The following is a 22986-nucleotide window of genomic DNA, read 5'->3' as shown; positions in this document are numbered from 1 at the left end:
GGAAACTTACTTTCATGTGTGGCACCATGCTTTTTAATATGCTTAATACATTAGCCACATGTCGTTGTTTTTGAAAAGCATTTCTGTTTTACAATTTATATGATTGTGTATAATCGGTTTGCTGAGTATGACTTGTCGTACTCACCCCAGCTCCCCAATGTTTTTAGAAGATCTCCGTTTGAAGTTTAGGCTGGACCAGCGGGTGGGAAGCGATTAGAGAATCTAGTTGTAATTCTGGTGTAATTATAAAGAAAATATGAATAGATGAGTTTCTCGAGATCCACTGTGCTGGTTTTCGCCTGCATTTTTAGCCTTGCGCGAGTATAAGCCTCTCGGTTTATAGGCGCGCGGCGGCTGTCTCGTCCAGGCCCGGTCTCGGGCGTGACAGTTAAAGTGGTATCAGAGCTCTAGGTTTAGAATACGCGGGGAAAGGGTAGATCGTTGATTTTGCGACTAGTATCTGTTGGTAGTATTTTCTTATTTTGGTGTAAGTAAACAAAAAATTAGATACTTGTTGTTATTTGATTTCTATATTGCCTTGTTGAACCTAGTTTTATTATAGATTTGGTGATATGGAGTAGGAAGTATATATATGCACCCTTTGGTCACTGGCTGAACGTAGATTGTTTTCGTTGCATGTTCTTAAAATGATTGCCTCTATTTTCTGCCATACGTTCTAGTTCCTGTTTGAGAGTGTTAGCAACCTCTAAATAAATTGTAGACTCCTAGTCTGTTTTGAAGTCAACTGTTTTTTAGCAGAAAAAAAAAATGCTTTGCAGTATTTAGTTATCACTTGGTGATTAGTAACTGATATTTTTTTTATATAGCTGCCCTTTCTTGCTATGTCGTACGCATACCCTGGATCATGTTGTGTGCTAGTTATGAAAAGTGAAGATTATATTTGTTTGACTGCTAGTTCACCATGATCCAATGTTTTCAGTAAAATAAAATACTTTGCACTACTTAGTTTTGTGATCTTAATTGGTTTTCCTTTGTGAGGATTGGAATTGCATATCCCATTTGCTTTTCTTGTTAATTTATAGGGCACTCTGTACTATGTTTTTAGTATGCATGACCCGAAGATACAAGTAAAGTCAATAAGATGGTAGAGTAATGTGTTTTAGTTTTGAATTTCGAGGACGAAATTTTTATAAGGTGGGGAGGATGTGATAACCCAAATTTCTTTGTAAATAATTAATTTGTGTTAAATGATAATTTGCTATAGATTTTCTTGTTTAGCTAAATTCTTGTGTTTATGTTGAATGGTTATATTCACATGCATAGAAGATTAGGCAGGAGCAGAAAGTATTTTGCTTATCCATGATCCTTGGTTTAGTTAGAAGTAGCTAAGATAGTTTTTGTGTACGTGTATGTATTGGTGCTGCTAGCCATCGGCTAAGCATATGTATGTATTAGCGCCTTGAGCTAGTACGAAATACCTAGCTAGTAGTAGTACAAGATATTTAGGACAAAAGGAACATCTGAAAATTAGGGCCTAGCCACACTTTGCCAAGCCAAAGTTTAGCAATTTGGCATGTGTTTGGTTCTTGCCACACTTTAGAGCTGCCACACTTCACTAATAATATGACCCACTTTACTAATAATATGGCCCACTTGTTATAGAGTGAATTTTTTGCCAACTTTTGCCACACTTTGTGGCTTCCAAAATCCTAGCCACACTTTTGTGGCTGCCACACTTGCCAAAGTTAGGCTTGGCAAACTGTGGCTGGGAACCAAACAGGCCCTTAGTCTCTCCAACCCACCTCCCGTGTCGCTCCCCAGGCGGCACCGGGGGCGCACATCGCCGCCGCCACACCCACCCTCTACCCGGCGCTCCCCTGCCGCCGCTGCTGCCGGCTGCTGCGCGGTGGTGGCGGCGGCCCCCGCCAAATGGTGTCGGGGAGGTCCTCCTTCCTTCTCTCTCTCTCTCTCTCTCTCTCTCTCTCTCTCTCTCTCTCTCTCTCTCTCTCTCTCTCTCTCTCGTGGCGTCGGCCGCCGTCGGACTCAGCTAGGGTGAGGATGACGGCTCGCCGGCGCAAGTGGCACGGGCGGCGGCCCCGGGGACGCGGTGGAGGCCGAGGTGCCGGGCCGCCGGCTGCTCGGCGCGGAGTCGCGCGAAGCCACGAGATCGAGGCCGCGCCCAAGATCTGTTGGAGCGGGTGGTCCCGGCGGGGTCATCGCGTGCCGCAGGCCGGCCGAGGAGCGGCGGTTCCGGCTGTTGTCTGCAGTTCCGTGGTTGAGGTGGCCACGGAGAGGATGGTGGCGCGGCGGCGCCACAGACGCGTCGGCGGGCTGGTGCGGCCAGGGCCGATCTAGGCCCGAAGGGGGCTGATCTGGTCCTGCTCGGTCTTTCGGGCTCGCCGGCGCAGGCATGCTGGGGTGGCGGCCCCGGGGACACGGTGGTGGTGGGTTTGGGGTGGCCGGCTTCGCCTCGGCACGGAGGTTGTGCGGAGGACGGCGAATCTCGGGGTGTCTCGGCGCGGTGGTCGCGTGGAGGCTGCTCCCAGCTCCGTCGGTGTCCCGGTGGCCGTGGTGGACCACTGCGTGTGGTAGGCTGCCATTGTTGGCACCCCATGGCAGAGGTGTGCCATGGTGCATGGACGGCGGCGCGGCGGCGCGGCTCTTGGTGGACCGGGCGTTTTCGCAACGTCTTGGGGACGGCGGGAGGTTGGCGTGAGGAGTTGGCCTACCGTGCGTGGAGGCCGGAGCGGCGGCTCCGGGATCTTGGTGTCACTACTACACAACTAGGCCTACACCAACACATAGCTTGCTACGATACAGATATGTGTATCTAGATTTCACCTTCCCACGTCCCCATGCCTATGCTTTTTCTTGAACCCGTCCCACCACTCCACAGTAAAAAAAAACTCCCGATCCCCAATTCCGAATTCTCCTCGAATGCATGCTTACCCTAGCAGCAGCCGCCACAGATCAATCCATCCTCCCTTATTATGTGCTTCCGCCTCAGGCCATCCGACGACCGGCGGCGCGGCTGCCTCATCAGCATCCCCTTTACCCTCCTCCTCCTAGCCACATCACTTGACCTTTCCTGCATCTTCTTCCTCAAGGTCACGCAGGGACACGGAACCGCCGTGGAGCTCTGAGGCCCGGAGGTCAACTGGGGTTCCGGACAGCGCTAGGCCTCCGCCGCCGCCTGCAGGGCCCTGTGCCAGGACGGGGATTGAAGCTGCGACTCGTGGGTCCTCTAGGTTCGTTTGTTGCATAGAAATACATCATCGCTCCTCCTATCCGAGCTTTGTATTCATCTATATGATCTTCTATGAAGATGACGTGTGTGGTTGGACTGCTGACTGAAGAAATAAAAAGATGTGGTGGATCCTGCTGTAATTGCACTTCTGGTAATCTTTCAGAGATGAGAGGTTTGTAGATTGGTTGTGAGTAGGAAGTGCATGCAGTTTGGAGTTTGTCTTGACTGTGGATATTTGTGTGACAGATGCTCTGCTTCTACCATGAATAAACATCCAGATGAAAGAAGAATCAAACATTGTTTGGTAGGAAACATGTCACCTTACTCTTATTGCAATATTCCCTCGTATGAATATCACTATTAATTCAAAACTCATATATTAGTGTTAGCAATTTGACCATCTGAGAATTTAATTAAAACAAAGATGTCCTTTACGAAAGTTATATTAAGGGACTTTTGTTTTGCTTACTGCATCTGGTTCTACTTAACTCATAATGACATAGCTATGGTAAATTTCATTACCAGTTGAACATCTGTTGTAAGTTAGGCAGAAACATACTCCTGTGTATCGTAGCAAGCTAGTTTAACCTTATAATGGTCCTAGTTTAATTGTTGTAAGTCAGGAAGTTTGAGTATAGTGTTTGTGCTGGCATTTTTTTCTTGCACACTGTTCAGTCCTAACTGTCAAAACAATTCAATGGCAGCTGAGGAAGATAGAAAGGCTCTTGAGGAGGCGCTTGGGAAGAACACCAAAGTTGTAGATGAACTCAACTGCTTGCTGAAGGATACCTCGGTAAAGCTGAATGTGCAGAACAAAATATCTTATCTTTGTCTTTGTAGTTACTCTAATCATTTATGTGTACTGAAACGATGCTCCTGCTATAGTCCTTAACTCCTTCCCTTTTAGCGTGTGAACTATCTAGGCTGTAACTGCATAAAACTAAAAAAATCCAATAACTTGTAGGTAAACGCCCTGACTACCAAGCAAACAACACATGTGACATAGAATTTGAAATTCTGGTGAAGTACCTCTTACTGTGATAATATATCAATTCATATCGTGCCTACCAAAGCTGGTGTAACATTGTGCACAGCTAGCATATTGATGATTTTCCCTCATCTACTTCATTTAGAGTGTTAGTGTAGAGCTGCATGGATATATTCATGGTGACACTATGAATGGGCGGAAGTGGAGGTCAGGTGATCTGGAAAAAATCCCGAGGAAACACTAATTATGTACTATCAAAAATGTAGAATTGAGTATGTTTCTTGACTAAAAATTCAAATACTGCTCATGATAAAGTTCACTGCATTCAAGGTCCATTAAACTAGGACTGAAGGGCCTTTTAATCAATTGGTTGAGTACTCTATTTTTTCAACAATCATACTATATGCCTCTATTTCTTTTGATGCAAACTATGGTCAAGCATTTTTTTTCGTGGTTTCTGAAATGTTCTCCGCACACTGCTTCTCCTATGTTATGCGAGTGATATGTCGATTTGTACTTGTCCCTGTCAGATTAAGTATTTAGACTTTTCTCTACATGTACATGCATACTACCAAATTCTTAGTATTATTTAAATTGATGTATCTATTCAATTTTGTAGGAAACAAGCATGCAGACAGGTGCTTAGCAGCGTGAAGATATCTGTGTTGCAGAATTGCATGTCTTTTAACATCTAATCAAGTTGAGTATACCCTATTGACATGTTTTTGATCAAATATGTAGTAGAAATTACTATATCTGAGTTGGCTAGAGGGTAAGCCTTACCGCCTTAGAGGAAGAAGGATAACTTTGATTTTTCATGAAATCAGCTGACTAGTTTATTTTTGTACTTGTTGTTAGGATCGATAAAGGATAAAACCAACAGAGAGCGCTAACAACAACTTGTTTAAGTTAGCCGCAAGCTGGCAAGGTAATAAGAACTTCATGTTGAAGGTCATGTAGACCCATTCATCAGTTAGGCCTTCAAACAAGTATTATACAGCTTCAGTTTTTTTCTTCTGATGCCGATTGCTCTATTCTTCTCAATAGGGACATACAGGTCCTTCCAAGTCGTCTGTGGCTTTGGCATTCAAGTCATGGTGGAGACCATCCTTTACACTTAGCGTCACAGGTTTGCGAGCCTATCTTAATATACCTCTGCATACAAACAAGAGCAAATAACTCATCTTTTCTAAAGCAAAAGACTCGCACTTTGAAGAACCAAATCTACAATAAGCATCTCATTTTTATATTTGTCCGTCCATGTATTATGATGAAGTAGAGAAACTGAACATGAAGTAGTTATTAGTTTTATGCAAATTACGGACAGTGGAGTTGATAGAACTTGGAGCTGACACCTGTTGCTCCATTACTGTTTGCAGATGTGAATGATGATATGAAGGGCACGACGTCGTATGGCATTGTAATCTTCTTCGAGGATCGTAGGTAGGCCATGTAATTGTCTCAGCTGGATCATGTTTCTATTCAAGCCTTCGGGCAATGTCGGCTACTGAGAATGCTTTAAATCTTGATGAAATTGTAGTTGCCAGAAAGCTGATGCGAACTACATGATTCTGACGCCAAACGAGCAGCACCTGTTCTACTGTTTTTAGCCACATCGGTTCTAAAATGGGAACATTCATTTTGCAAGAATTGCCACATTCAAATGCTACATTAAAAGGCAGAGCACGAGAAGGAATATATATATATAGGATTAGTTAGATATCATATTATGATGCAAGATTGTAAGATGTGTACTCGTAAGATAATTTTCGTGAATGGATGGTGATTTTAATTATATATGTGGAAGTATTTCTTCATGCACTGCATTAATATTCTGCAATATCTGTGTTGCCCTATGTATGTAAGAGGAAACAAATACTGCAATATTTGAAGCTACAAAGCCACCCGGTCCAAAAAAATCAATATAAAAAATCAATATTTGTTTTCAAATAAATTATTTAATCCGCAAATTTTATGTACCAACGGATACTACGGTTGCTTGACATCTGTTGCCACTTTGCAACGCTCTATCTAATAGTTACCAACGGACCTATATGCGTTGCATTATACCCTTGCAACACCCAAAAACGCAACGCATCATTATCCGTTGGTAGGAGCGCTAGCAACGCCTATATTGGCATTTAGATACAGATGAATGCGTTGCTGTAGGCGGGGTCTTGTTGTAGTGTGTGTTGATGATATGCCTCTGGCTGTGTGGGCGGCAGGGTATGTCTCTGTGGCGTGGGCGGCGCCCCTGTTGTGGTGGTTTGTGCTCGTCCGGGGTTTGGACTGTCTTTGACATTGGCGGGGTTGTAGGTCTCCGGACGAAAGTCTTGCCCGACTCGGTCGGTGCCGGCAACGGCGACGCTCGAGGGCGTCGTTTTCCTCCTTGGAGGCGTTGCCGTGGAGTCCTCACACACCTCCGCCCATCATTCCGGGGTGAAAACCCAAATCCTGCTGCGCTGGATTGAATGACGGCGGCGTCTTTGGACGTCGTCACCTCCTTGGAGGCGTCATTTTTCGGAATGTTTGGGAGCCACCCCCGGCAATGCCTTGGCTACTGCTTGGGTCGACGTTTTCGTGTTTCGTCGGTGCGCGAGTCCCGCTGGCTTGCCTTGCGGCCTGCCTCACCCCTCGAAGCTTGAAAGGCCTAGCCGTCTCTTTCGGCTCTGACTTCCTTTCCAGGGACGTGGACCGGGCAGTCGTGGCGCTCGCTGTTGCCGTCGTGCTGGTGCCATTCGGCGGCGCTCCAGACCTGGTTTATCCAGGTCGTGTGGCCAGGTGTGCGGGTTTTCGCCAGTTCTCCCAGAAAACTGTGCCGTCTTTTGCTTTTCTCTTTGTCTGGTTTTCTTTTAAACCGAACACGGTGTTGTGTTTGTATCGGTTTTCGGCCAGTTTCCCTTATAAACTGGCCAAATTTCCCTCTTCTTAATGAAAAGGCAGAGCTCCTGCCGGTTGCTCAAAAAAAAAAAAATTAGGACAAAGGAAACGTGGCATCATATAGTGGGCATACCTTCCTTGTTGGCAAGCTGAAACGGATGAGTCAGCAAGTGCTAGCGTTGCATGTATGCCAGGTTGATGGGCGAGTTAGTTTTGCTTAGTAGCATGATGTCGGCCAGCTGATATTCTAAACAGCGTCGAGCGGCAAAGCGGCAGCTTGATATTTTAGCTGACCTTAGAACCGACGTCCAGCACTATAAATAGATAGCGTAGTGGATCTCGCTCTGGCCGGCACTGCAGGCCTGCGGCACTTCACACACAACATCCATCAGAGTCAGAGTGTGAGAAAACTGGAGCGAGAGAGATAGAGAAAGAGAGTGCGATGAGGACGTGGTGAGAGATCGTAGCCGGGGCCTTGCATGCGTACATGGTTCCGACGAGATGAAGCGTCGTACGAGAGTGGCGATTCACCTGGCATATACTTATGGGCATCTTATCATATTTTTAGGAGAGTCGAGTTGGTCGAGCTATGGATTTTCTTTAACCGAGGCAAGCTGCTTTATACCCTTCATGTATTTTTGTAGAATACATATTGTTGTTAAATACATGATATAGTAGTTGGTAGATGGTATCGGAGATATTCGTGGGCTAATTCGCCGGTGTCGTTACGCGGTGATGGATCCGCTGGAGCCACCGGTACGAATCGGGCATTAGCGCGAATATCGATAGAAAGTGATCAACATGAGAGATACATGTTTTTATAAGAGCAAACTTGGTGCTACGAAGGTAAACATATTGTACCGGTCACAGTTCAAGTATGGGACTGTCTGTGTTCTCCGCTGGGGACGGCCTCTGTTCGGGAACGTGTCGGTGATGGATCCATAGGAGCGACCGGCATCAGTAGGTCAGAGTGTCCGGGTCTTAGTGGGTATAAGAACACTGCTTGACTAGCGCAACCTAGTCAAGACTGTCGATGTCGGAGTACCCCTCTGCAGAGTGTAAAAGTGTGAATTTCACCCCTGTAATTCCCGGGTAGGGAAACTTACTTTCATGTGTGGCACCATGCTTTTTAATATGCTTAATACATTAGCCACATGTCGTTGTTTTTGAAAAGCATTTCTGTTTTACAATTTACATGAATGTGTATAATCGGTTTGCTGAGTATGACTTGTCGTACTCACCCCAGCTCCCCAATGTTTTTAGAATATCTCCGTTTGATGTTTAGGCTGGACCAGCGGGCGGGAAGCGATTAGAGAATCTAGTTATAATTCTGGTGTAATTATAAAGAAAATACGAATAGATGAGTTTCTCGAGATCCACTGTGCTGGTTTTCGCCTGTATTTTTAGCCTTGCGCGAGTATAAGCCTCTCGGTTTATAGGCGCGCGGCGGCTGTCTCGTCCAGGGCCGGTCTCGGGCGTGACATTAACATTTAAAAAACCATTTTAAAATATATCTGGAATGCGCTTTTTATAGGTGTATTTGAACTACGAGCCAAAACAGCATGTCTAAAATGTCGCGAAATCTAAATGTCTAACCAGACCACCAGAGGGTGCCTTGCTGGGGCCAAGCCTCTCCACGGGTCTCCGTTTAATTTCCATGTCAGACATCTTGTGGCAGAAAGTCGACCGTGTGAAATGCACAGAGATTTAGTGCACATAAACACCAGTGATCTCCTATTTTAGAAAAAATCAAAAATCATATTTTTGAGTTTCAATAAAATCTCAAAAAATCCGCATATAGTCAACGGTGTATCGCAAAACCGTGTAAAATATTAATTTCAAATACTTTATATTCTAAACTACACAAAAAGGGTAGATCTGGGTAGTACATTTTCAAATCTTCAAGACATATCAGATATTGTCATTTTTATATAGCACAAAGTGAAAAGAACTTCGGCTTGAGGTTTTCCATGAGTGTGAGAGGTATCACTCACAATCTCTAGAATTATATTTAGATTTTTGATAACTTGTAAAAGTATTTTTTTAAATAACGAGAGCACCGGAGCTCGAGAGTCAAAAAAACACTTTCCAGTCAGAAGTCTACAAATCATTCTTGTTTCTAGCATACCCTACCCTGCAGATTGATGAAGTCTTTTTTCGACAAGGTTAATTACATAAAACTATCATAATTAGAGCTAGGCTAATTATTTCACATAATTTTATTAAAAAAATTACCAGTTCTAGTTTGCGGAGTTACAAATCGCACCGATATCCTTCTAATAATAATTCTGATCCATATGCAACACCTTTAATGGCTGACATGGCTGCACATGTGAAGGATGAGCTCAGGTGGAACTGCCACATGCCATCCCCAACTTCTTTCCCCTATCTTCTTCTCCCTCCTCCCATTTCTCTTCCGATCCTCCCGCTCCCATATTCTCGCATGCGCCCTTGCTCCACCCTAGCGCAAGCCACACTGCCGCCAAGATTGTGCGCTCCTTCCACACCTCCCTCTCTCTGTGGAGACCTAGCTACTCTTGCCTCCCGCGCTAGCCGCGCCGCCTTGCATCGGCACGAGGGCCACAACGCGTCAAGCTCTGCTCCTCGGCAAGTGTTGTCTTCCACCCTCGTGTAACATGTCGAGCAGCATCGACCACGCTTGGACAACGATGGTGCGACCGTGCCGCACGGGCACCACGTGTGGGGTGGTGAGCGGCACATCCTGGACATGTTGTACCTGCCCTGCATATCTTTTTCAGGAGGGGGAGATGACATGTGGACCCCATGGTCCACCTCGGCTCGATTTCCACATGTGCAGTTATGTCAGCATTGACAAGTGACCCCACTGACCAGAAATGTTGTCAAAATGTTGTTAGACGGGTATTAGTACATTTTGTTTACCAAGCACGAGAATATGTAGTTTTTGGCAAAAATTAGAAAAATGGATATTTGAATCCCAATTGTGATAGCTTTATATAATTTACTCCATCCGACGAGCCAAAATATTGGCTGCCAAAGGTGCTAGTATTCCGAATAGCAAAATCGTGTGGTCCTGTAAGTTGAAAACATTAGCACACATGCGGTTTAGGTCTTCGCGAGAGTGACTCTCTACGAAAAAATGTGGCCATGCAGCAGTACATGATAGTTCTGTCTCTAGTGGACAAGCAACTCCATGGACTTCGTCTCTATCACAGCTTGTAGTCAAAACATGCATGGTTGTCCTGAATTTTATTAGTCCTCAAACACATGTTTGACTGCGCACGTCATGAAAAGTTTGACCCGAAAACAGAACGGTGTATGTTTAGTTATTTAGCACCGCTTAAAGATATAGAAGAGTAGCAGTGGAGATTCACTAGTCAGGAAAAATTAGACCCAAAAACACGACTTCGCAGATAAGTTAAACAATTGGAGATGGAGAACATACAATTTTTATGCTTGGTCTTTAGCCAGTCGAATTGATAACAATTCGCAGTGATTTTAGCCCTAATTAATCTTGATTTTTTAGATAATGAGCACTTTATTACTCATAAGAAGCAATTATATCTGATCTCTGCATAGCTAAGATGCACATATCCGTTCAAAAAATCTCAAAAGTCTGGGGGTAAAAAAGACGAATTACATAACAAACAGAGTAAATGTAAAACGTCTAAGGTGAAGGCGGAGACCCAATCCGTAGATTATGCTGCCGTCCATGTAGGAAAAAAGTATCCCTCGCCGTGTTTTCCAACACTGTACATACCTGTGTAAATAAATCGCAGTTTTCCACCTTCTGTAGCGCAGATCACGAACGGAGAGTAGCGGTACATCTGTAGATAACCTGCAAGAGAGAACAATTCTTGTCATTAAAAACTTTGTCATTTCTACACAGCCATAACGACCATATAATGGCAAGATAACGTGGGAGATGTCTTCATGACAACTTCCTGTTGGTGCATCATACTGCCCGGAAGCTGCATGCGCTTAAGCGCGATGCCATCCTTTTGAAGCTCGACATCACCAAAGCTTTCGACACTGTGGATTGGGCATTCCTCTTCGAGGTGATGTCCCGGTTAGGCTTTGGCCGTAAGTGGACCTCCATGGTGGGCGGGCTGCTTAGCTCGGCTTCTACCTCTCGTGTTGGTCAACGGTCAGGCCGGGGCGCTCATCTTCAACCGCCGTGGACTCCGCCAGGGTGACCCTCTCTCCCCTTTGCTCTTTGACACGGTGATGGATGTTCTCCATCTCATGTTTGAGAGGGCGGCGGACGTGGGCTTGCTCACGGAGCTTTCCTCTAGTGGTTTCCGGCATCGCACCTCGATGTATGCCGATGATGTGGTCACCTTCGTCAGACCCACAAGGTTGGATATCCAAGCCCGCGCTCAGATCGTGGAGGACTTTGGGGTGGCATCGGGCCTACGCACGAACCTGGCCAAGTGCTCGCTTCACCCCATTCGCTGCTCTCAGGAGCAAGTGGACCTGACCACATCTATCCTTGGCTGCGAGCTGGCCTCGTTCCCTTTCAAGTACTTGGGACTCCCCCTTGGACTCAGAAAGGTGACAGCGGCACAGCTGCAGCCCGTGGTGGATAGTGCGGCCAATAGGCTGCAACCGTGGTGCGCCAACCTTCACACCCGGGGAGGGAGGACCATTGTGGTCCAGACTACTCTCTCGGCGATCCCGGTTCACGCCATGATGTCGCTGGACATCCCTCCGAAGGTCGTTGAGGCGTTGTTGAAGATGTGTCGCGCCTTCCTTTGGAAAGGGCGTCGGGAGATCTCGGGTGGTCACTGCTTGGTCGCGTGGGACAGGGTGGCTTCCCCGAAGCAGCTTGGGGGCCTAGGTATTCCAAACCTCCGCCTCCTCAACCTTGCTCTTTGATGTCGTTGGGCGTGGCTGCAAAAGGTGGACCCGTCTAAGGCTTGGGCGGAGTTCAACATTCAACTCCCCAGCCTCTGCATGGCAATCTCGGACGCTGCTATCTGTTACACCGTGGGCAATGGTGTCCGGGCTAGATTCTGGACGGATCGCTGTCTTGACGGCGCCAAAGTGGCGGAGATCGCTCCGAACGTGGCTAGTATGGTCTTGAGGAGGAGAGCAGTGGCATGCTCGGCGAGGGAGGGCCTCTCGGGCCAGTGGCTTCGCGACTGTGGCCCCGATATGAGCGTCGAGGCTCTCCCAGAGTTTTTCTTACTCTGGCAAAGGCTGGCCAACTTCCATTTGGACCCCGAGCGAGAGGATCTGCCCCGGTGGAGGTGGTCGCCTGACGGTTGCTACACCGCCAAGTCGGCCTATGAAGCCTTCTTTGCGGGACAGGTGAGGGAGCCTATCTCCGATGAGATTTGGCTTTCCCAGGCCCCCTACAGTTGCAAGTTCTTTGTGTGGCTCGCCGCGAAGAACCGGTGTTGGACGGCTGATAGACTTCAGAGACGTGGCCAGCCCCGCCCACCGGCCTGTCCACTGTGCGACCAGGAGCCGGAGTCCCTGCAGCATCTTCTCCTTGGTTGTGTGGTGTCGCGGGAGGTCTGGTTTTGGGCCCTTCGCTGTTGGGGCAAGGAGGACTGGCTTCCAGCGGCGGACACTGACCTTCTGGATTGGTGGTCTTCACGTACCTGCCCGGCGGCCCATAAGCGGGACATGTGGACCGCGGTCATCCTAGTGTTCTGGTGTATTTGGAGGCACCGCAACGATGTGGTCTTCAACGGCGTGGCGGCTTCGCACCTCACCATTAGAGATAGGATTAGTGTGGAGTTTGATAGGTGGCGGCTCGCCAAACTCTTCCGTGGCCCCCTTTTCATTTTTTTGATCCTAGCCTTCTCCCGTGGCAGCTAGGAGAATAGGCGTGTGTATGGAGCTGCCCCCCCTTGTGGGCAGCATCGACTTTGCCTTCTTTAGCTTTCTTCTATGCGATTGATACACCTTTCCATGGTGTATCCTCGAAAATATAATGGCAAGCGCTCCCACCCTAATAAACGTTCTAAATCTGTGATCGATTTCATGAAGCCAATTACCAAAGATGTTGGCCACACTAGTCGGGGGATACAGATCAGAAGCCATTTGGATGCATGACTATATAGATCTGGCAAAGCGGCATTGGAAGAATAAGTGTTTAATCGTCTCACTGTGTTGACAAAAACACACTGCGTATTCCCATGCCAATTACGTTTCACAAGATTATCTTTGGTTCGGATTACTCCTCGACGCAAATAGCAGAAGAAAATCTTAATTTTGAGGTGTATCTTCATCTTCCAAATCTTCTTGTTTATAGCAACTGGTATTTCCGGTTGGATAATAGCATTGTATAATGAACTTACATAGAATTTTTCATTGGATTGTAAGCTCCAACGAAATTCATCTTGCCCTAAGTAATCTTTTTTTTTTGCCCATGCGTAGGTTGTTGGTAGAATACATGACTTCAACCACACGTGCCGTCAGCGTGATGTAGGTACCTTGAATTCCAACGAAACGTGCCGAGACTTTGGACTCTGCAAACATACACAAGTGTGCATGTATATATACGTACTGATGATCTGTTGAAGGTGGCAGCCAAGAAACCAAATAGGTTATCGATCGATCACTGCACTTGAGAAGCTAGCTAGGGGCGGGTGCAATGGAAGGGGTGTACATCCTGTGTCTCACAGCCCTATCCACGTTAGTGGCCCTTTGTTTTGTCAAGTTTTCCGGGGGCAGGAGCAAGGCGAAGCTGCCTCCTGGGCCATGGACCCTCCCGATGATCGGCAGTCTCCACCACGTGATCAGCAAGATGCCGTACCGCAAGATGTTTGAGCTGTCTCGCCGTTATGGTCCGGTGATGTTCCTGAAGCTAGGCGAGACCCCCACGGTGGTCGTCTCCAGCGCCGAGGCGGCGTCGCTGATGCTAAAGACCAACGACCTGGCCTTCTCAGACCGGACACGCAGCGTGACATTCGACATATTCGGCTGTGACGGCAAGGACATCGCCTTTGCCCCTTACGGCGACCACTGGCGTCAGATGCGCAAGGTGTGCGTGGTGGAGCTCCTCAGCGCCAAGCAGGTGAGGCGCATGGAGGACATCAGGGCTGATGAGGTAGGCAACCTCCTCCGTTCCATCACTGCCGGCGCCCTGGATGGCGCCATGGTCAACTTCAGCAAGAAGGTGTCGGCCCTCAGCAACGACGTGGTGTCCCGGGCTGTTTTCGGCGGCAAGTTCAGACAGCAGGATGAATACATTTGTGAGTTGGACAAGGCCTTCACGCTTGTGTCCGGCTCTAGCCTCGTCGACCTCTTCCCCTCCTCGCAGCTCGTGCGCTGGTTCAGCAACGGCGAGCGCGAGGTCAGGAAAGTCTACGATGGCATCCAGCGCATCATCGCCGAGATTGTCGACGAGCGCAAGGCTACTAGCCATGGAGTCTCCAGCACCGACGAGGAGGACCTGCTTGGTGCTCTGCTCAGGCTGCAGCGGGAAGACACCCTACAATTCCCTCTTACCACGGATGTTATGGGCGCCGTCTTATTTGTGAGTGATTTCCTTAATTTATTGCTTACTTCTTCTACATAATTAAAAACTTCTTCTACATAAGTAATGCACCTAAGTTACGTTACTCAACTTGATCCTCTCAATAATGCATGGTTTCATCACACCATATATGACATCTCATTTCCTTTTTTACTCACCTGGAACAAATATTGTGCTTCTTTAGATTATAAATGAAAGCATATCATTCGGAATGTTATATTCTTCCTCATTTCCTACATATAATGCATCATCTCGTGGTGGTTTTCAGGACATATTTGCAGGCGGCACCGACACATCAGCGAGCGCTTTGGAGTGGACTATGACGGAGCTTGTCACCAACCCTCGAGTCATGGCTAAGGCACAACAAGAAATCCGCCAGGTTCTTGGCGAGCACCGCACTGTCATAACTAACAGCGACCTTCCTGAACTCCACTACATGCAAAATGTCATCAAGGAGGTTCTCAGGTTGCACCCACCGGTTCCCCTCTTTGCCCGTTCGGCTAGAGAGGATTGCAACATTATGGGCTATGACATTCTTAAAGGGACCGACGTCTTTGTTAGTCTCTTTGCTATTTCCAGAGAAGAGAGATACTGGGAAAATCCCGAAGAGTTCAAACCTGAGCGATTTGAGAACAATAGCATTGATTACCATGGGTCATATGCTCAATACATTCCCTTTGGAGCTGGACGGCGGCAGTGCCCTGGTATGGTGTTCGCAACGTCGACCGTGGACATCGTACTGGCAAACCTTCTGTATCACTATGACTGGATGCTCCCCGATGGAGTTACCATCGCTACTCTTGACAAGTCTGAGAAATTTCGGTTGACGGTAAGCAGAAAGTATGACCTGGAACTGAAAGCAATCCCACATGTGTGGTCAAACGGTATTCCATCCAAGTGATACAAAAGATCCATCGTCATGCGTGGCAATGTATGAAGACATATGTGCACCTCGATCAGCTTTATGTCTATCTTGCTTTTTTTATCACTTCTATGTATTAGAATAAGAGATGCTTACTTTGAAAGTTATGATATTGTACTGTTGCTCACGATACTTCTCAAGACAACAAACATTGCATAGCTACTAGTACATCATAATATGTATGAAGATTGTCTTCACAAGTTCTATGTCTGTTTACAAAAAGGTTACTTTCTCACTGGTAGATGCTAAACACATGATGGAATTTTTTTGCCTTAATACTGGCATAATCTCTTGATGGATAATTTCAATTTTCACTTATGATCCGCACCAGAATATGATGCATCCTTCTCAGTAATGCTTCATAGCTTAGAACAGATATCATCAACTTTGCAAGTTTTAAGTATACCCGAGCAGTCACGGAAATGGACTCATCACCATGTTCACGTGAACCTCCATCTCTGATTCTTACCCAACGGCAAACTATAGATATTTGGATGTAAACCTTGTTGACGGGCATCCGCAAAGCCCTTTGGGGCTGTTAGACTTTGTATAGCTGCACTTGTATTATACGTGTATATGTATGTTGTACCCCTATATATATATGAGATATGCCACCCCTAGAGGGTTGAGCAAGTTCCCCATAAACATTGTTTTACATGGTATCAGCCTAACCCTCGATCCGCCTACCCTAACCCTAGCCGCGCCGCGCCGCCAGCCCTAACCCTAGCGCCGCGCCGCCGCCTCTCCCACCATGACTGCTTCCGCCTCGGGCACCACCAGCTCCGGGCTCCTTCCCGCGTCGCTTGCTGCCCTCCTCAACGCACCACCATCCCCGCTTGCTCCCCAGATGCCGCAGTTTTTCGGCACCACCGCCGTCGGTTCCATGTACTCAGCTCCGCCTCCACCGCCGAGCACTGCCACGGCCACTCTCCTCGCCGCGCTACCTGCGGCTACCACGGCGTCCCTCGACGTCACCGCGGCGGGTTCACCCGCCCCTGCTCTCTCCGTCGTGCCGACGGTCTCGGGGGACACCGCTGCCTCGGTCACGCCCGTGGTGCAGCCTCCCCCGCCCACGCCCGTGGCCTTGGCGCCGGCTGCAACGGCCCCTGCCCTGCCCGCGGTCCCTTCATCCGATGCGGTGGTGGCGGCGGCACCGTTCCACTTCGCCAATCAGATCACGATCCACCTCACCCCGGACAACTATCTATTCTGGCGCGCTAAGGTGTTGCCGTTGCTACGTAGCCATGAGCTTCTTGGGTATGTTGATGGTTCTCTTCCATGTCCTCCTCAGGTGATCATGACAATGCAAGGACCGGCCATCAATCCGGAACACCGCGTGTGGGTGCAGCAGGATCAGGCGATCCTCTCGGCCATCCAGGGCTCCCTAGGTGAGGGTGTCGCTGGCCTCGTCCTCTTCGCCGCCACCTCCATGGACGCGTGGACAACCCTGGAGCATGCATTTGCCACCGTCTCCACCTCTCGCACCATGGCCCTCCGTCGGCAACTTGGCGAGATCAAGAAGCTCGACTCCTCCGCCTCCACCTACTTCAACAAGATAAAGGTGGTGGCGGACACGCTGGCCTCCCTTGGTCAGCCGCTTCGCGATGAGGAGTTCGCCGGCTTCGTCCTCCAGGGGCTGGACTCCGACTACGACAACCTGGCTGAGGCTGTCAATGGCGCCAAGACGCCAATGCCTCCCCACAAGCTTTACTCGCGCCTCCAGTTCACGGAGCAGCGTGTCGAGGCCCGCCGCGCCACCGGTGTCATCACCGACCAGGCTACGGCGCATTGGGCCAACCGTGGCCAGCGTCCGCCCGCACCTCCAGGCGCTGGCTCGGCGCCACCGGCGGCCAAACCCGCCTCACCCTCTACACCGACCACGGGTGGCGGGCGTGCTGGCGACACCCGTGTCTGCCAGCTGTGCGGCCGCCCGGGGCACCTCGCCTCGAAGTGTCACCGCCGCTTTCAGCGCAGCTTCTTGGGCATCGGCAACAACAGGCAGGGCAATGAACGCCAAGCCCAGCTCGCCGACTTTGGTCCGCCTCCAGCCGCCCCCGCTGCCTTCGCTGCGGCCAAGGGCAAGGAGACTGTTCAGGGGTCTACTCCGTCTTACCCCATCGATCCTGCATGGTACATGGATACTGGCGCCACGGATCATCTGACAAGTGAGCTTCACAAGCTTACCACCCACCAGCCCTACTATGGGCACGATAAGGTTCACACCGCCAATGGCGCAGGTATGCCCATCTCTCATATTGGCCAAGTATCTCTCTTGACTAGTCATCCTAGTAGGCAGCTTCATCTTCGCAATATTTTACGTGTTCCCTCGGTCACTCGTAATTTGTTATCTGTTCCAAAACTTACACTTGATAATAATGTCCTATGTGAATTTCACCCGTTTGATCTTCTTATTAAGGACCGAGCCACCCGGGACGTTCTGCTTAGTGGTCGCCTCAGCCAAGGTCTGTACCGCCTAGAGGATCCTACACTCTCTCGTGTCTTCAGCGGGATTCGGGTGTCGTCTTCACAGTGGCACTCTCGCCTTGGTCACCCTGCCACTCCCATAGTCCGCCATCTTCTCCACCGTCATGAGCTGCCACTAGATTCTAACAATAAAGAGTTAAGTGTTTGTGATGCCTGTCAGCAAGGCAAGAGTCATCAGCTCCCATTTGTTTCCTCTACTAGAGAAGTAAAGCGTCCTCTTGAGATTGTTTTTTCAGATGTATGGGGCCCTGCCCAAACCTCTGTTAGTGGTCACAACTATTATGTGGGTTTCATTGATGCATATAGTCGATTTACTTGGCTTTATCTCATTAAGCGTAAGTCTGATGTGTTTGATATATTTGTTCAGTTTCAAAAACATGTCGAACGCCTTCTCCAGCATAAGATCATTCATGTTCAGTCCGATTGGGGGGGGGGGCGAATACCGCAACCTCAATACCTTCTTTAATAAGCTTGGAGTATCTCATCGTTTGTCCTGCCCACATACACATCAGCAGAACGGTGCCGTTGAGCGTAAACACCGGCACATAGTTGAGACTGGACTCACTCTTCTTGCTCATGCCTCTGTACCTTTTCGGTTTTGGAGTGATGCATTTGCTACTGCATGCTTTCTTATTAACCGTCTACCTACAAGAGTGCTTCATATGAAAACTCCTATTGAGCTTCTCTTGCATGAAATCCCTGACTACACTTTTCTCAAAGTGTTTGGGTGTGCTTGTTGGCCTCATCTTCGTCCCTACAATAGTCGCAAACTTGAGTTTGGGTCTAAAAAATATGTATTCCTTGGGTATAGTTCTCTTCACAAAGGTTATAAGTGCCTTCATGTACCAACAAATCGTGTCTACATATCGCGTGATGTTGTTTTTGATGAGAACGTCTTCCCATTCTCTACCATGCCACAACCATCTACCAGTGATCCACCAATGCATTCATCTTCCATTCTGCCTGGCCAATTTGAAGATGTTGCATATGCGCCTGTGTTGTTGCCTAATCATGGTGCAGGTATTGGTCGTGGTGCCCGCCTTGAGCTTCTCCCGGACAGCGCCCCCACGCCGGTGTCTCACGTCGATCCGGCCATGCATGTGCATGCCCCGGGTTCTGTGCCTGACGTGGCGCGCTCGCCCCCTGGCGACTCCCCGCCGGTCACGCCTACGGCCTCGGCACGCATGGCCCGGTCCGTATCGCCTCCGGCCCGCGTCGCCTCTCCACCGCCTGGGTCGTCCCCGGCCTCTTCGTCGCCCGAGTTACGCTCGCCTGGGTCTGGGCGCTCGTCGCCTTCGACGTCGCCTCCGGCGTCCACACCGCCTGCATCGCCAAGGTCTGCGACGCCTGGGCAGTCCACCTCGCCGCCTCCCACTGCGCCTGGCTCACCGTCTGCTCCGTCGGCGCCTTCACCACCGGCTGCTCCGCCTCCGCCCGTACCTGCTGCTTCGCGTCCTCATACACGCATTCGCAGGGGCATTGTCTGCCCTAAGGAGCGCACCGACGGCACCGTTGCTTGGTTGGCAGCTTGCATGGCCCATGTTGTGGATGATCCCACTGCTGAACCCCGCAGTTATCAAGCCGCCATGACCATCCCACATTGGCGGGCTGCTATGGAGCAGGAGTATCAGGCTCTTCTACAGAATGAGACCTGGACGCTTGTTCCTCCTCCCCCACGTGTCAACATCATTGATTCGAAGTGGGTATTCAAGGTGAAGAAACATGCTGACGGTTCTATCGAGCGCTACAAAGCTCGTCTTGTCACCAAGGGGTTCAAACAGCGTCATGGTCTTGACTATGAGGACACCTTCAGTCCTGTTATCAAGCCTACCACCATTCGACTCCTTCTGTCTTTGGCGGTCTCACGAGGTTGTTGTCTTCGACAGCTGGATGTACAGAATGCATTCCTTCATGGTCTTCTAGAGGAAGAGGTCTACATGCGGCAGCCCCCAGGATTTGTTAGTCCTGATCAGCCACATCATCTGTGTCGACTGACTAAGGCTCTGTATGGATTGAAGCAAGCATTGCGTGCTTGGCATGCTCGCCTGGCTTCTGCTCTTCATACTCATGGCTTCATCCCTTCGAAGGCCGACACATCGTTGTTTCTGTTTCAGCGACCCTGTGTGACTATGTACCTACTGGTCTATGTCGATGATATTATCTTGGTCAGTTCTTCACCGACAGCTGCTACTGCTCTCATTTCTGCTCTTGGTGCTGATTTTGTTGTCAAAGATTTGGGTCAGTTGCACTTCTTCTTGGGTATTGAGGTTGCTCATCAGTCTACTGGACTGGCTCTCACTCAGAAGAAGTATTCTCTGGATCTCTTGCGCCGTGCTGGTATGCTCAAGTGCAAGATGTCGCCCACACCCATGTCCTCTACTGACACGCTCTCAACAACTGATGGTGTTCTCTTATCTTCTGAGGATGCAACAGAGTATCGCAGTATTGTTGGTGGCTTGCAGTACCTGACGATCACACGTCCGGACTTGTCCTATGCTGTCAACAGGGTGTGTCAGTATTTGCATGCTCCTACTGATGTCCATTGGTCTGCTGTTAAACGCATCTTGCGTTATGTCAGTCACACGTCTTCGTTTGGTCTTCATCTCCGGGCCAGTTCATCAGGTGTTCTGTCTGCGTTCTCTGATGCTGATTGGGCTGGGTGTCCAGACGACGGGCGATCCACGGGGGGTTATGTTGTGTTCCTAGGTCCTAATTTGATCGCCTGGAGAGCACGCAAGCAAGCCACCGTTTCTCGCAGCAGTACCGAAGCCGAATATAAGGTTGTTGCCGATGCAACTGCTGAGCTCATATGGGTTGAGTCCCTTATTCAGGAATTGGGCGTCTCTCAACCCCGTCCACCGGTCCTTTGGTGTGACAACATCGGTGCCATGTTTCTTTCATCTAATCCGGTGTTTCATGCACGGACCAAGCACATAGAAATTGATTTTCATTTTGTGAGGGAACGTGTTTCGAAGAAGCTACTACAAATCAAGTTCATCTCTTCAAAAGATCAACTTGCGGACATCTTCACCAAGCCTCTACCTTTGCCCATGTTTGAGGTCTGTAGGCGCAATCTCAACCTTCATGCTACATCGGGAGTGAGTTGAGATTGAGGGGGGTGTTAGACTTTGTATAGCTGCACTTGTATTATACGTGTATATGTACGTTGTACCCCTATATATATATGAGATATGCCACCCCTAGAGGGTTGAGCAAGTTCCCCATAAACATTGTTTTACAGGGGCTAGCCCAGCCCGATACATTATTATTTCTAACAAAGTTCAAAATCAAGTATTATTCGTGGTAATAATGAAAAAAAATGTATTATTCAAAAATTTGGCTGACGATACAGAAGATGTGTGTTACAGTTCCATTTTTTTTGTCAAGTAAACATACTCTAAGAGAATGGTGTTCTTCTACCACCATTGCACGTGCATGCATGGTTTTAGGGCATGTACAATGGTGATTACTCAGCTGTCTGTAACAGGTAGTTATAGGTGATTTTAGTGATGTGGAGGAAAGAGAATGAGAAGAGAGAAGTAGGTTATCTGTAAAGTTACAGACAGTCTATAGGCTTTTTACAGACAGCTTGCAGACACCATTTTTGTTGTTGTGTGAAGGATGTCTATAACTTATACTCACATATAGCTATAATAAAAAATAGATAATTTACAGACATACTATTACTAGCACAGAGCCCGTGCGTTACTACAGTGCCGCATAAAATTATATAAAATCTTCAATATATCTAAACCTCTATGATCAATCGATCTGAAATAATATGCAATCTTTAATTAAAGTGTTTTTTGTACCATCAGTTGCGAAATTAATAGAACATTAGTTATAGACGGGTATGATATCATCGATTAATACTGAAAATCACACGACATCAAATTAATGATGTAATGTATTGATTGATTTTTTTTAGTACTCCCTCCGTTTGAAAATACTTATCGTCGATTTGCATGTATAGTTATAGACGGGTAACAGTGGAAATCATATCATCGATTAATATTGAAAATGACAGGATATCAACTTAATGATGTAAATGTATTGATTGATTTAATCTAGATAAATTTATTATTTGCATAATAGATTAGAATAATGTTAGAGCGTAGTGACACGTCCGTCTTTTCAGTAGCTAGTATTCTTATAAATTTTCAGCACATCATTACCTTGCAGAATATGATTTGTTCTGCTTCAGAAGTGCATGGGAGAGGCACTTCAGAGTTCAGATTATCACCGCTCTTCCACGAAAAGGGCAAGGGTAGCAGAGTAATCTGATGATCCATCAACCTGTTCTCATTACGGGGAATCGGGGATACATGGCTGCTCTTGTGAAGGAAGGATTGCATCAAAGCTCATATATAGGAGATGAATGCGTTGCCACTGCTACACCGAAAGAATCATTGGAGAAAGAGGACTGAGATGCGCTTCTGAGTTCTGAGGCCGCTAGCTCCCGCGCACCTCGCCTGCCCCTGGAAATAGCACCTCGCCTGCCCCTGGAAGGAGCTCCCGCGCACCTCGCCTGCCCCTGGAAATAGCACCTCGCCTGCCCCTGGAAGGAGCTCCCGCGCCGCCGTCGGTAGTAGCTCCCGTGACACCACGGCCCCGCCGTCTGGACCTACACGAACGGACGAACAGTCCAGCGCCCATCAGCCGATCAACCAATCGTAGTGCCAGACCAGATGCCGCTCGTCGCCCTCCACCGCCGAGCCACTGTCGTGTTGCCGGCGAGCATCCTTGGCATGGCTGCAGCTCCGTGCCCCCGGAGTTTCCGTCGCATGGGTGCAGCTCCATGGTGGCTAGTGGCTACCGAGCTCAGATAGAGCGAGCACGCGGCCTAGCCTCGCTCAGCTCGAGGCGGCGACAGCCCCGGCGGATGTGACGTGCGCGAGGTGGATTAAGGGGCCCGCTCACGGTGGAGGAGGCCAGCGGCAGCTAATCTTCTCGGTAGAGGAGGCCCGGGGCGGCGGCGTTCCGATGGTCTCGAGGGATTGGATTAGGATCGAGGAAAAGTCGCTAGGGAAGGG

At 48.6% G+C, this 22986-nt stretch overlaps 2 protein-coding genes and 1 long non-coding RNA gene across 6 annotated transcripts; all 3 read left to right on the top strand.

Annotated features, from left to right (window-relative positions):
• The first annotated feature begins 2815 nt into the window (after nt 1-2815).
• LOC127330951 (uncharacterized) lies at nt 2816-6027 on the top strand. Of its 4 annotated transcripts, XR_007869474.2 has the most exons (9): nt 2818-3209; nt 3287-3380; nt 3455-3512; nt 3913-4001; nt 4816-4895; nt 5055-5124; nt 5244-5325; nt 5576-5639; nt 5737-6025. It is a non-coding gene; the product is annotated as an uncharacterized lncRNA (long non-coding RNA). The 4 variants fall into 4 exon arrangements; XR_007869472.2 differs by having other exon boundaries at nt 2816-3209; nt 4816-5124; nt 5737-6027; XR_007869473.2 differs by having other exon boundaries at nt 2817-3209; nt 3287-3359; nt 4816-5124; nt 5737-6027.
• Nucleotides 6028-13605: 7578 nt separating this feature from the next.
• On the top strand, nt 13606-15637 carry LOC127330950 (zealexin A1 synthase). Its single transcript, XM_051357032.1, has 2 exons — nt 13606-14547; nt 14816-15637. The coding sequence occupies exons 1-2, from the start codon at nt 13663-13665 to the stop codon at nt 15446-15448; spliced, it is 1518 nt and encodes a 505-aa protein (XP_051212992.1). The 5' UTR covers nt 13606-13662; the 3' UTR covers nt 15449-15637.
• Nucleotides 15638-16220: 583 nt separating this feature from the next.
• LOC139835109 (uncharacterized) lies at nt 16221-21482 on the top strand. The gene is made up of 4 exons (XM_071825086.1): nt 16221-17706; nt 18974-19770; nt 20041-21012; nt 21441-21482. The coding sequence occupies exons 1-4, from the start codon at nt 16221-16223 to the stop codon at nt 21480-21482; spliced, it is 3297 nt and encodes a 1098-aa protein (XP_071681187.1).
• Nucleotides 21483-22986: the final 1504 nt, after the last annotated feature.

Source organism: Lolium perenne, chromosome 2 (assembly GCF_019359855.2).
Source record: "Lolium perenne isolate Kyuss_39 chromosome 2, Kyuss_2.0, whole genome shotgun sequence".
Taxonomy (NCBI): domain Eukaryota; kingdom Viridiplantae; phylum Streptophyta; class Magnoliopsida; order Poales; family Poaceae; genus Lolium; species Lolium perenne.
Note: the sequence above shows the minus strand (reverse complement) of the source record. Positions and strands in the feature narration are given on the sequence as shown.

Bases quoted from the DNA above. Each gene is read 5' to 3' on its own strand.
- LOC127330950 (XM_051357032.1), top strand. From the start codon at position 13,663: ATGGAAGGGGTGTACATCCTGTGTCTCACAGCCCTATCCACGTTAGTG. The intron at 14,548-14,815 runs GTGAGTGATTTC...GGTGGTTTTCAG, and splicing joins TTATGGGCGCCGTCTTATTT to GACATATTTGCAGGCGGCAC.
- LOC139835109 (XM_071825086.1), top strand. From the start codon at position 16,221: ATGACTGCTTCCGCCTCGGGCACCACCAGCTCCGGGCTCCTTCCCGCG. The intron at 17,707-18,973 runs GTATGCCCATCT...ATCATGGTGCAG, and splicing joins TCACACCGCCAATGGCGCAG to GTATTGGTCGTGGTGCCCGC. The intron at 21,013-21,440 runs GTCTGTAGGCGC...TGTCTGTAACAG, and splicing joins TACCTTTGCCCATGTTTGAG to GTAGTTATAGGTGATTTTAG.